General features: G+C 39.0%; 1 protein-coding gene across 1 annotated transcript in view; it reads right to left on the bottom strand.

The window, feature by feature from the left end:
• The window catches only part of STK26 (serine/threonine kinase 26), a 66,207-nt gene that overhangs the window by 19,914 nt on the left and 34,086 nt on the right, over positions 1-12,207 (bottom strand). Inside the window, exon 3 of the mRNA XM_081222230.1 lies at positions 245-475. Within this exon, the coding sequence (XP_081078356.1) occupies positions 245-475 (231 nt within the window). The remainder of the gene's footprint in view (positions 1-244; positions 476-12,207) is intronic.

Here is a 12,207-nt window from a genome sequence, read left to right on the forward strand (position 1 = left end):
TCCATCAACCCAAAAGTTCAGGTGTGGAAAAATATTGCAGCTGAGTACTGGGATGCATTCAGGATACAGCTGCTAAATCTAAAAACAGTCTATTTTGGCACTACAAATGGAGCTGAGTTCTGTCTGGAGGCCAAAGGCTGTCAAATCCTAATTTAAGACATTGCCTTTCAAAAAACAGAATTAAAAAAAGAAATACTTATAATTAAGATACCTTATGACTTAAATAATCCAGCGTACACATTACCTTTAAATATGATCCATAGTATTTTGTTACATAGGAGCTGTCACACTGACTCAAAACAGTTATTTCTTGCTGAATGTCTTCAATTTCATCTTCGGCTTCCTCGAGGTCTATGATTTTAATAGCAACCACTTGCTGGGTACGGTTATCAATACCTTTGAAAACTTCTCCAAAGGAGCCTTTTCCAATGCGTTCTAATTTTGTGAACAGTTCTTCTGGATCGGCTATATTATTCTAAGGGGGGGCGGGGAGAGAAAGAAAGGAAAGAACACAAACATTTTGCATCAAGTTTTTAAATGAAGGAAAGTAAATCACATAAGACAATACCACATTTAAAAAAAAAAAGCATACAAACTCCCTTGACTCTCCGCATGTGCTTTGTTAGAACAACTGTATATCCCAAATGGCCAACTAGTCCATATTCTATTGGATCACCCACACTAAGTGGGCTTAGCTGATCCTGCTACCACAATCTCCTAGAGCAAATGTTGTCTCTGGTGCACACCAAAGGGCCAGACTCTTTTTAGAATAAAGCAGCTGAATATACACAGTTTGCACATTAATGTAATGGTAGTGATAATGAGAGAATACCTAATCTAAGCTATAGGTAGGTGAGTTGTTAAAATTGTTACATTCCACCAGCAAAATATTACCTTTTAACTCTCCTCTCTCTCCAACTTGGACATCCTAATCACTGCATCTATACTTCTAAACCACCATATAAACAACACAGAGAACAAAAGACCCAAGAATCTACAAGTCCTTTTTTCTTCTTTACTTGGGATCCTATCTGTATGCAATGTTCTCATCAATGGCTGAAATAAGATTCTATGCTTTTATCATGATTGCAAGTACTCATAAGGAAATGGTAATATGTTGAACTTTCACAACACATCTCACAGTAGGAATCCAGAATAAATCAATATTTTGCTACAACAAAATCTGAATCAAGCATAAGGTTTTAGGTTAACAGATGTATAGGCATGACTTAGATTTATAAATTCACTGCCCTTTCCTGATTCAGAAATATCCTTTATCTAACAGTGTACAATTGTGAATTCAAATTTTACTCCCACAAGATAACCTTTAACCTTACTTAAACTCGTATTGCTGAATATATACTACTGATCAAGTAGAAAAAAAGATTTCCAAACCTCACAAAAATGGCATGTTATTAATTTATTATTTTTTATTTATTTTTATTTTTTCATGGGAAGGCGTTTTATTTTAAATATAGCAGTGTATACATGTCAGTCTAATTTATACTTAAGTGCTTTATTAGTCCAGACCTAAAACCTTACTTTGAGTTCCTTCAAAATATAGAAGGATGCTATATAATTCTGATGAACTGTCTATATTTAATTTGTTAATTGGACATAGATTATCTGTTCACTTATTACAGTTTAACCTGGTCATCAATTTCAGGGGACAAATTATTGAGATAGCATGTTCCCTTATATCTTCTTGTATTAGACAAATAGATCATTAAAGTTTATTATTTTTCTGTCAAGTTTGTTGCACCATCATCACCAAATAGACCCAGTAAACTGCCTGCTTTTGAGTAACTTAAAAACTTATGACTGATTTTAAAGAATTTCGCCAATTTTTCTTTTTTCAACCAGCCTAAATGACAGTTCGCACATGACCTGCTAAATTTATAAGCTTCCCCATTCTCCTTGATTGGATTTTTTCTATTTCTAAAAGACACTTTCCATGTATGCCATAGTTTCTTTGATATGGCAAGCTACTTGCTATACCCATCCACCTCTAGTATTCACATGGGACAAATACATCTTCAGCTGCCCATATGAGCTTTTAAAAATAGTTTAGGCTTCGTAGGTTGCAGATGTTTCTTTAATGCTAACATTTTGTTATAATACCTTCTCCAAAACTTGCGTACCATCGTTATTGATTTACTTGGTGCTTAATTTCTTACCAAGACATTGTGATTAGTATCACATAGTATAATAGCTAACCCACAAGTTACCTCTTCCTACTTTTGGTGATGGTTCTTGTCTTTCTAGTACCTTGCAGCAAAATACTCACCAAATAGCTCAGTGATAGGTTCACCACCCTATAACTTCCTAAATTCAGTGAATTTGGAAAAATAAAAAGAGCAAATCTTTCCGTTTTTCTGACGTAACTACAAAATAATCTAAAAGTTATAAATATACCATTGATTAAAAAGTAGAGGGCTTCCCTGGTGGCGCAGTGGTTGAGAGTCTGCCTGCCAATGCAGGGGACACGGGTTCGTGCCCTGGTCCGGGAAGATCCCACATGCCGCAGAGCGGCTGGGCCCGTGAGCCATGGCCGCTGAGCCTGCGCGTCCGGAGCCTGTGCTCCGCAACGGGAGAGGCCACGGCAGTGAGAGGCCCGCATACCGCAAAAAAAAAAAAGTAGATAGTATTGAATATATACTTTCTGATAACACATTCTGGACTAGGAGGTATATTAACTCTATGATGAGATTTTTTGTTGTTGTTGGAAGAAACAAAGATTAAATCCTAATCTTCTTAGTTCGTGTTTTAAAAGGATTTGACTGAAACAATCAACCCTAGGGAGAACACAGCTGTTATTGATTTCTATAATAAATGGGTTCCTGAAAGTATGTAAATCAAAGATTTAAAAATCAAGTCACATTTTGAATTTTAAACATGCTCTGAAGTGAATCCTAACTCATCAATAAATATAATTTAAGATTTTCAATCAAGGAATACCAAGTTGGAAAAAGAGAAAGATCTCTCATTTACACAACATTTGCACTTCCCAATCTTTTATTTTGGGACTAAAACTTCTCATGCAAAACCCCAATTTTTGGAGTGGAGGGAACCTTGAAAACAAGTTTTCATTAGTATAACCTCATCTCCCTGACTCCCTGAATCTGGGATAGATAATACCTAAGTTCTAACTCCCCATTCACCACGTCACCAGCTTCTTAAACAAAGTAAGACATACTTCCTTTTGGTTTTTCATGCAAGGGCAAAAGTCAAGTAAATAAATGGTAAACACTCCAAGCAATGCAATTTAAAAACCACCTTTATAAAGACGCTGGCTTGCCCAATCATTCACATTCACTCTTCTTTAGAGCCTCTAAGAAAATCAAGTCAGCTCCCTCTCAACACAAATCAAATAGTCTCTTAAGAATATTAAAATTTCTAAATCTTTCTATCTCTATTGCAAAATTAGTTTACTGCTATATCTGTGTTTGCATTGCCTTCTTAAAGCCATAGCCCAGGAAGGAGCTCTATGTTCTGTAGCAGCAAAAAGGATGAATGGCTAAATTAATGTCACATTGCTTTACAACTAATGGTAGATGACTATACACGTTGCACAAAAATGCATCTGTGAAAATGAAAACCTCAGAGATCCATCTCAGGACATTCTCATTATTCCTTGACCTTCATCACCTGTCCTTAGCTTGGATTTGGACTCTTCAGCTATAGGTACATTGTAACAAATTTAAGTCTTAGACAGTATCATCGCCACTAAAACAGCAAAGATAACAACAACCGTTTAGTATGGAAATACTCTGAGGAGTCCAAAGGGGAAAAATGTAGGATGATTATCTTACTTGTCTCCTGTGGAAAGTCAGGGGAGGATGGGAGGGAGATCAAGATGGCAGAGTAGGAGGATGCTGAGCTCACCTCCTTCCACGAACACATCAAAATATATCTTACATATGAAGCAACTCCTGCTGAAAACAACCTGGAGCCTGACATAAAGGCTCTTCTACAACCAAGGCTATAAAGAAAGAGTTGCATAGAGTTGGGCAGGAAGGGAGGAAAAGCATCTAGTTGGGGCAAGTGCCCAAGTAGGGGACACACAAGAGGCAGGGGATATCACAGCCTCAAGGATTCTCCGTGGGTAGTGATGGGTTCAAGCCACATGTTGGGCCTGACTCTGGGAAGACGAGTCCCCTTAGCTGGTTTGAAAACCAGTGGGACTTACCAGAGGGCTGTAAGAAATCGACACTCCACTCATGAAGAGCATGCACACACTTGCTTACTCCCAGCGAACAAGGCGGAGGAAACAAACTGAAAACTACCTGGAGCTCTGGCTGGTTTCCCACAACTGCCACAGCCTTCTCCTCAGCCTGCACCGGGTGCCCACTACAGTCTCTTTTGCTCTGGTGCAGCTCTCCACTGCCACAAAGGCTGATGCTGCCAAGGAGAGTGTTCACACTTAGAGAGAATGGAGTTGCCTCAGACCCAACCCTGCCTCTGAACAAGGGGAAGGCAGTCATTACCAGCATGCACATGAGGAAGCAGCAGATTGAAAATTGCCTGGGGTTCGGACTAACTTGCTGGGACTGTCCCAGCACTTACCCTGGCCTGTCCCGCAGGTCCCCTCTAGTACCTGTTGCTCCAGTGCTGCTCTCCACTAGGGCAGAGGTGCCACTGCCAGGGGGGTGGTGCACACACTTAGAGGGAAAGGAACCAGCTCGGACCTGGCCTTCAGGGCTTCTGCTCCAGTACCTTGGGCACCAACTCTGCCTCCAGTGAGGCAGTGATGGCCACTGAGCATAGAAGAAGCCCTGGCTCTGGCTCTAGCCCTTCCATCTCCAGCACCACCTTCTACCAAGCTGATAGCTGCCATCACACCCTGGGGGAAGATGTGACTCTTGCTCACGTCATATCTGGCTCTCCTACCATACCCACTGGGCACACGTAGACTGCATAGGGATGCTCCCACAGAAGCGTCAGATAGGTAACTCACCTAACTTCATAGAGACAGAGAAAGTTAAACAAAATGAGAAGACAGAAGAATATGTTTCAAATGAAAGAACAAGAAAAAAAAACCCTGAAAAAAGTCCTAATGAAACAGAGATAATTAATTTACCAGAGAAAGAGTTCGAAGCTTTAGTAATAAGAATACTAGCTGAACTTGGGGAAAGAATAGATGAACACAGTGAGAATTTTAGCTAGTAGCTAGAAAGTATAAAAACAAACCAGTCAGAACTGAAGAATACAATAACTGAAATGAAAAATACACTAGAGGGAATTAATAGAAGATTAGGTGATACAGAAGAATGCCTAAGTGATCTGGAAGATAAAAGAATGTAAATCATGCAATCAAAAGAGCAAAAATAAAAACACATTTTGGAAAATGAGGATAGTTTAAGGGGCTTATGAGACAACATCAAGCATACTAACATTTGTACTGTAGGGGTCCCAGAAGGAGGAGAGAGAGAGAGAAAGGGGTAGAAAATGTACTTGATGAAATTATGGATGAAAAATTCCTGAAGCTGAAGAAGGAAATAGATTTCCGGGTACAGGAAACACAGAGAGTCCTAAACAAGATGAACCCCAGGAGAGCCAGACCAAGACATATCAGACTTAAAATGGTGAAAGTTAAAGATAAAGAGAGAATTCTAAAGTGAGCAAGAGAAAAATAAAGAGTCACATACAACAGAACCCCCATAAGGCTATCAGCTGATTTTTCTGCAGAAATTTTGCAGGCCATAAGGGAGTAGCATGATATATTTAAAGTGCTGAAAGGGAAAAATCTACAACCTAGGATACACTACCAAGAAAGGCTATCATTCAGAATTGAAGGAGAGATAAAGCACTACTCAGACAACCAAAAACTAAAAGAGTTCATCAATAGTAAACTGACCTTAGATGAAGTGTTAAAGGGTTTTCTTTAAATGGAAAAGAAAAGGCTACAAGAAGTAAGAGTTTATAGGAAAGGAAAAATCCCACTAGTAAAGGAAAATATATAGTAAAGGATGTAGACCAATCACTTAAGTAAACTAGTATGGTTTGTGAACACCTAGAAGGGTGGAATAGGGAGGGTGGGAGGGAGGAAGATGCAAGAGGGAAGAGATATGGGTACATATGTATATGTATAACTGATTCACTTTGTTATAAAGCGGAAACTAACAACAACAAAAAAAGAAATGAACTATCAAGCCATGAAAACACATAGACGAATCTTAAATGCACATTATTAAGTGAAAGAAGCCAATCTGAAAAAGCTACATACTATATGATTCCAACTATATGGCATTCTGCAAAAAGACAAGCTGTGAAGACAGTATCATAATCAGTGTTTGCCAGAGGTTAGGTAGGAGGGAGGGATGAATAGCTGGAGCACAGAGGACTTTTAGGGCAGCTGAACTATTCCACATGATACTACAATGGTAGATACAAGTCATACATTTGTCAAAACCCATAGAATGTACAATACCAAAGGTGAACCCTAATGTAAACTGTGGACTTTGGGTACTAATGATATATCACTGTAGATTCATCAATTAACAAATGTACCCCTTTGGGGCAGGATGTTGATAACGGGGGGAGGTACTGTGCACGTGTGGGCATGGGGGTATAGGAGAAAGCTCTGTACTTTCTGTTCAATTTTGCTGTGAACCTACAATTGCTCTAAAAAAATAAAGTTTATTAATTAAAAAAAAGACAACAATTGTAAGATCAAGTACAATGATACAAAAGTTAGAGACAAACATGAAGATGTAAAATATGTCATCAAAAACACACAATGTTGGGGAGAGGAGTAAAAAATGTAGATCTTTAAAATGTGGTTGAACTTAAATGACTACCAGTTTAAAACAAGTAGATATAGTTATAGGTCAACATATAGGAAACTGATGGTAAGCACAAATCAAAAACCACGATAGATAAAAAAAAAAAAACGAAAAAGAAAGGAACACACACATACCATTTAAGAAAATCTACAAACCACAAGGGAAGAAAGAGAAGAAGAAATGAACAAAGAAGTACAAAAACAACCAGAAAACAAGTAATAAAATGGCAATAAGTAGATAGCTATCAATACTTACTTTAAATGTCAATGGACTAAATGCTCCAATCAAGAGACATAGGGTACCTACTGTATAGCACAGGGAACTCTTCTCAATACTCTCTAAAGACCTATATGGGGAAAGAATCTAAAAAAGAGTGGATCTATGTTTATGTATAACTGATCCACTTTACTGTACAGCAGAAACTAACACAACATTGTAAATCAACTATACTCCAATAAAAGCAAAACAAAAGACATAGGGTGATTAATTGGATAAAATAACAAGACCTATAAATATGCTGTACAAGACACTCACTTCAGAGCTAAAGACACACAGACTGAAAGTGAGAGGATAGAGAAAGATATTTCATCCAAATGGAAATGACAAGAAAGCAGGGGTAACAATACTCATATCAGACAAATAGACTTTAAACCAAAGGCTACAACAAAAGATAGAAAAAGGGCATTATATAATGATAAATGGATCAATACAAGAGGAGGATATTAAATTCATTAACATGTATGTACACAATACAGGAGAATGCAAATATGTAAGGCAAATATTAACAAACTTAAAAGGAGAAATTGACAATAATACAATGATAGTAGGGAACTTTTAATACCCCACTTACATCAATGGACAGACAACCAAGACAAAAAATCAATAAGTAACAATGGTCTTAAATGACACAATAGACAAGTTGGACTTAATAGATATTGACTTACATGACATTCCATCCCAAAAGAGCAAAATACACATTCTTTTCAAGTGCACCTGAAACGTTCCCCAGGATAGATCACATGCTAGGCCACAAAACAAATTTCTCAACAAATTTAAGAGACTAGAAATTAGATTAAGCATTTTTTCCAACCACAATGGTATGAAACTAGGAATCAATTACAAAAGAAAAATGGGGAAAACACAAACAAGTGGAGACTAAACAATATGCTACTAAAAGACCAATGGGTCAATGAAGAAATCAAAGAGAAAATGATAAAATACCTCAAGACAAATGAAAGTGGAAACACAACTTTCAAAAATCTTTGGGAAGCAGGGGAGACCTTCAAGATGGCAGAAGAGTAAGACGTGGAGATCACTTTCCTCCCCACAAATACATCACAAATACATCTACATGTGGAACAACTCCTACAAAACACCTACTGAACGCTGGCAGAAGACCTCAGACTTCCCAAAAGGCAAGAAACTCTCCACGTACCTGGGGACGTCAAAAGAAAAAAAGAAAAAACAGAGACAAAACAATAGGGACAGGACCTACACCTCTGGGAGGGAGCAGTGAAGGAGGAAAAGTTTCCACACACCAGGAAGCCCCTTACTGGCAGAGATGGGGGTGGCGGGGTGGAAACTCCAAAGCCAAGGAGGAGAAAACAGCAACAGGGGTGCAGAGGGCAAAGTGGAGAGATTCCAGCACAGAGGATCAGTGCCAACCAGCACTCACCAGCCCGAGAGGCTTTGTCTGCTCAACCACCAAGATGGGTGGAGCTTGGGACCTGAGGCTCCAGCTTCTTCAGAGGTCAGATCCCAGGGAGAGGACTGGGGTTGGCTGCATGAACACAGCCTGAAGGGGGCTAGTGCACCACACCTAGCTGGGAGGGAGTTGGGGAAAAAGTCTGGACCTGCCTAAGAGGCAAGAGACCATTGTTTCAGGGTGCGTGAGGAGAGGGGATTCAGAGCACTGCCTCAACAGGCTCCAGAGAGGGACACAAGCTGCGGCTATGAGCGCGGACCCCAGAAATAGGCATGAAATGCTAAGGCTGCTGCTGCAGCCACCAAGAAGCCTGTGTGCAAGCACAGGTCACTATCCACACCTCCCCTCCTGGGAGCCTGTGCAGCCTGCCACTGCCAGGGTCCCGTGATCCAGGGACAACTTCCCCGGGGAACACATGGCATGCCTCAGGTTGTTGCAACATCATGCTGGCCTCTGCCACCGCAGGCTTGCCCCACATGCCGTACCCCATATTTCCCCCAGTCTGAGTGAGCCAGAGCATCCTAATCAACTGCTACTTTAACCCCGTTCTGTCTGGGCAGGGAACAGACGCCCTCAGGTGACCTACATGCAGAGGTGGAGCCAATCCAAAGCTGAACCCCAGGAGCTGTGCAAACAAAGAAGAGAAAGGGAAATTTCTCCCAGCAGCCTCAGGAGCATCAGATTAAATCTACACATTCAACTTGATGTACCCTGCATCTGTGGAATACCTGAATAGACAACAAATCAACCCAAATTTGAGGCAGTGGATGTAGGGAGCAATGATATGTACATATGTTTTTTTCCTTTTACTCTTTCTGTGAGTATGAGTATGTTTCCTTGTGTGATTTTGTCTGTATAGCTTTGCTTTTACAATTTGTTCTAGGGTTATGTCTGTCTGTTTTTTATGTTTGCTTGGTTGTTTTTTTCTTTTTCTAATTACTTTTTACAATTTTTATTTTAAATAATTATTTTTTATTTTAAAAACTTTATTTTCTTTTTCTCTTTCTTTTTTTCTCCCTTTTCTTCTGAGCCATGTGGCTGACAGGGTCTTCGTGCTCTGGCTGGGTGTCAGGCCTGTCCCTCTGAGGTGGGAGAGCCAACTTCAGAACACTGGATCACCCGAGATGTCACGGCTCCACGTAATATCAAACAGTGAAACTTCTCCCAGAGATCTCCATCTCAACACTAAGACCCAGCTCCACTCAACAACCAGCAAGCTACAGCACTGGACACCCTATGCAAAACAACTAGCAAGAGAGGAACACAACCCCACCCAATAGCAGAGAGGCTGCCTAAAATAATAATAAGGTCACAGACACCCCAAAACACACCACTGGACACATTCCTGCCCACCAGAAAGACAAGATCCAAATTCATCCACCAGAATATAGGGACTAGTCCCCTCCACCACAAAGCCTACACAAGCCACTGAAACAACCTTAGCCACTGGGGGCAGACACCAAAAGGAATGGAAACTACGAATCTGCAGCCTGCAAAAAGGACACCCCAAACACAGTAAGTTAAGCAAAATGAGAAGACAGAGAAACACACAACAGATGAAGGAGCAACGTAAAAACCCACCAGACCAAACAAATGAAGAGGAAATAGGCAGCCTACCTGAAAAAGAATTCAGAGTAATGATACTAAAGATGATCCAAATGCTTGGAAATAGAATGGAGAAAATACAAGAAACGTTTAACGAGGACCTAGAAGAACTAAAGAGCAAACAAACAATGATGAACAACACAATACATGAAATTAAAAATTCTCTAGAAGGAATCAACAGCAGAATAACTGAGGCAGAAGAACGGCTAAGTGATCTGGAAGATAAAACAGTGGAAATAACTGCTGCAGAGCAGAATAAAGAAAAAAGAATGAAAAGAATTGAGGACAGACTCAGAGACCTCTAGGACAACATTAAACACACCAACATTGGAATTATAGGGGTCCCAGAAGAAAAAGAGAAGAAGAAAGGGACTGAGAAAATATTTGAAGAGATTAGAGTTGAAAACTTCCCTAATATGGGAAAGGAAATACTTAATCAAGTCCAGGAAGTGCAGAGAGTCCCATACAGGAAAAATCCAAGGAGAAACACCAAGACACATATTAATCAAACTATCAAAAATTAAATACAAGGAAAAAATATTGAAAGCAGCAAGGGAAAAACAATGAACAACATACAAGGAAATACCCAAAAGGTTAACAGCTGATCTTTCAGCAGAAACTCTGCAAGCCAGAAGGTAGTGGTAGGACATATATAAAGTGATAAAAGGGAAAAACCTAAAACCAAGAATACTCTAACCAGCAAGGATCTCATTCAGATTCAACAGAGAAATTAAAAGCTTTACAGACAAGCAAAAGCTAAGAGAATTCAGCACCACCAAACCAGCTCTACAACAAATGCTAAAGGAATTTCTCTAGGCAAGAAACACAAGAGAAGGAAAAGACCTACAATAACAAACCCAAAACAATTAAGAAAATGGTAATAAGAACATACGTATCAATAATTACCTTAAATGTAAATGGATTAAATGCTCCAACCAAAAGATATAGACTGGCTGAATGGATACAAAAACAAGACCCGTATATATGCTGTCTACAAGAGACCCACTTCAAACCTAGGGACACATACAGACTGAAAGTGAGGGGATGGAAAAAGATATTCCATGCAAGTGGAAATCAAACGAAAGCTGGAGTAGCAATTCTCATATCAGACAAAATAGACTTTAAAATAAAGACTACTACAAGAGACAAAGAAGAACACAACATAATGATGAAGGGATCAGTCCAAGAAGAAGTTTTAATAATTGTAAATATTTATGCACCCAACATAGGAGCACCTCAATACGTAAGGCAAATGCTAACAGCCATAAAAGGGGAAGTTGACAGTAACACACTCGTAGTAGGGGATGTTAACACCCCACATTCACCAATGGACAGATCATCCAAAATGAAAATAAATAAGGAAACACAAGCTTTAAATGATACACTAAACAACATGGACTTAACTGATATTTATAGGACATTCCATCCAAAAACAACAAAATATACTTTCTTCTCAAGGGCTCATGGAACATTCTCCAGGATAGATCATATCTTGGGTAACAAATCAAGCCTTGGTAAATTGAGGAAAATTGAAATCGTATCAAGTATCTTTTCTGACCACAATGCTATGAGACTACAATCAATCACAGGAAATATTCTGTAAAAAATACACACACATGGAGGATAAACAATAAACTACCAAGTAACCAAGATATCACTGAAGAAATCAAAGAGGAAATCAGAAACTACAAAAAACAAATGACCATGAAAACACAATGATCCAAAACCTATGGGATGCATCAAAAGCAGTTCTAAGAGGGACGTTTATAGTAATACAATCCTACCTCAAGAAACAAGAAACATCTCAAATAAACAACCTTACCTTATACCTAAAGGAATTAGAAAAAGGAGAACCAAAAAAAACCCAAAGGTAGCAGAAGGAAAAAAATCATAAAGTTCAGATCAGAAATAAATGAAAAAGAAATGAAGGAAATGATAGCAAAGATCAATAAAACTAAAAACTGGTTCTGTGAGAAGAGGAACAAAATTGATAAACCATTAGCCAGACTCATCAAGGAAAAAAGGGAGAAGACTCCAATCAACAGAATTAGAAATGAAAAAGGAGAAGTAACAACTGACACTGCAGAAATACAAAGGATCAAGAGAGATTAC

The sequence above is a fragment of the Mesoplodon bidens genome, assembly GCF_964165515.1.
Source record: "Mesoplodon bidens genome assembly, chromosome: X".
NCBI lineage: Eukaryota > Metazoa > Chordata > Mammalia > Artiodactyla > Ziphiidae > Mesoplodon > Mesoplodon bidens.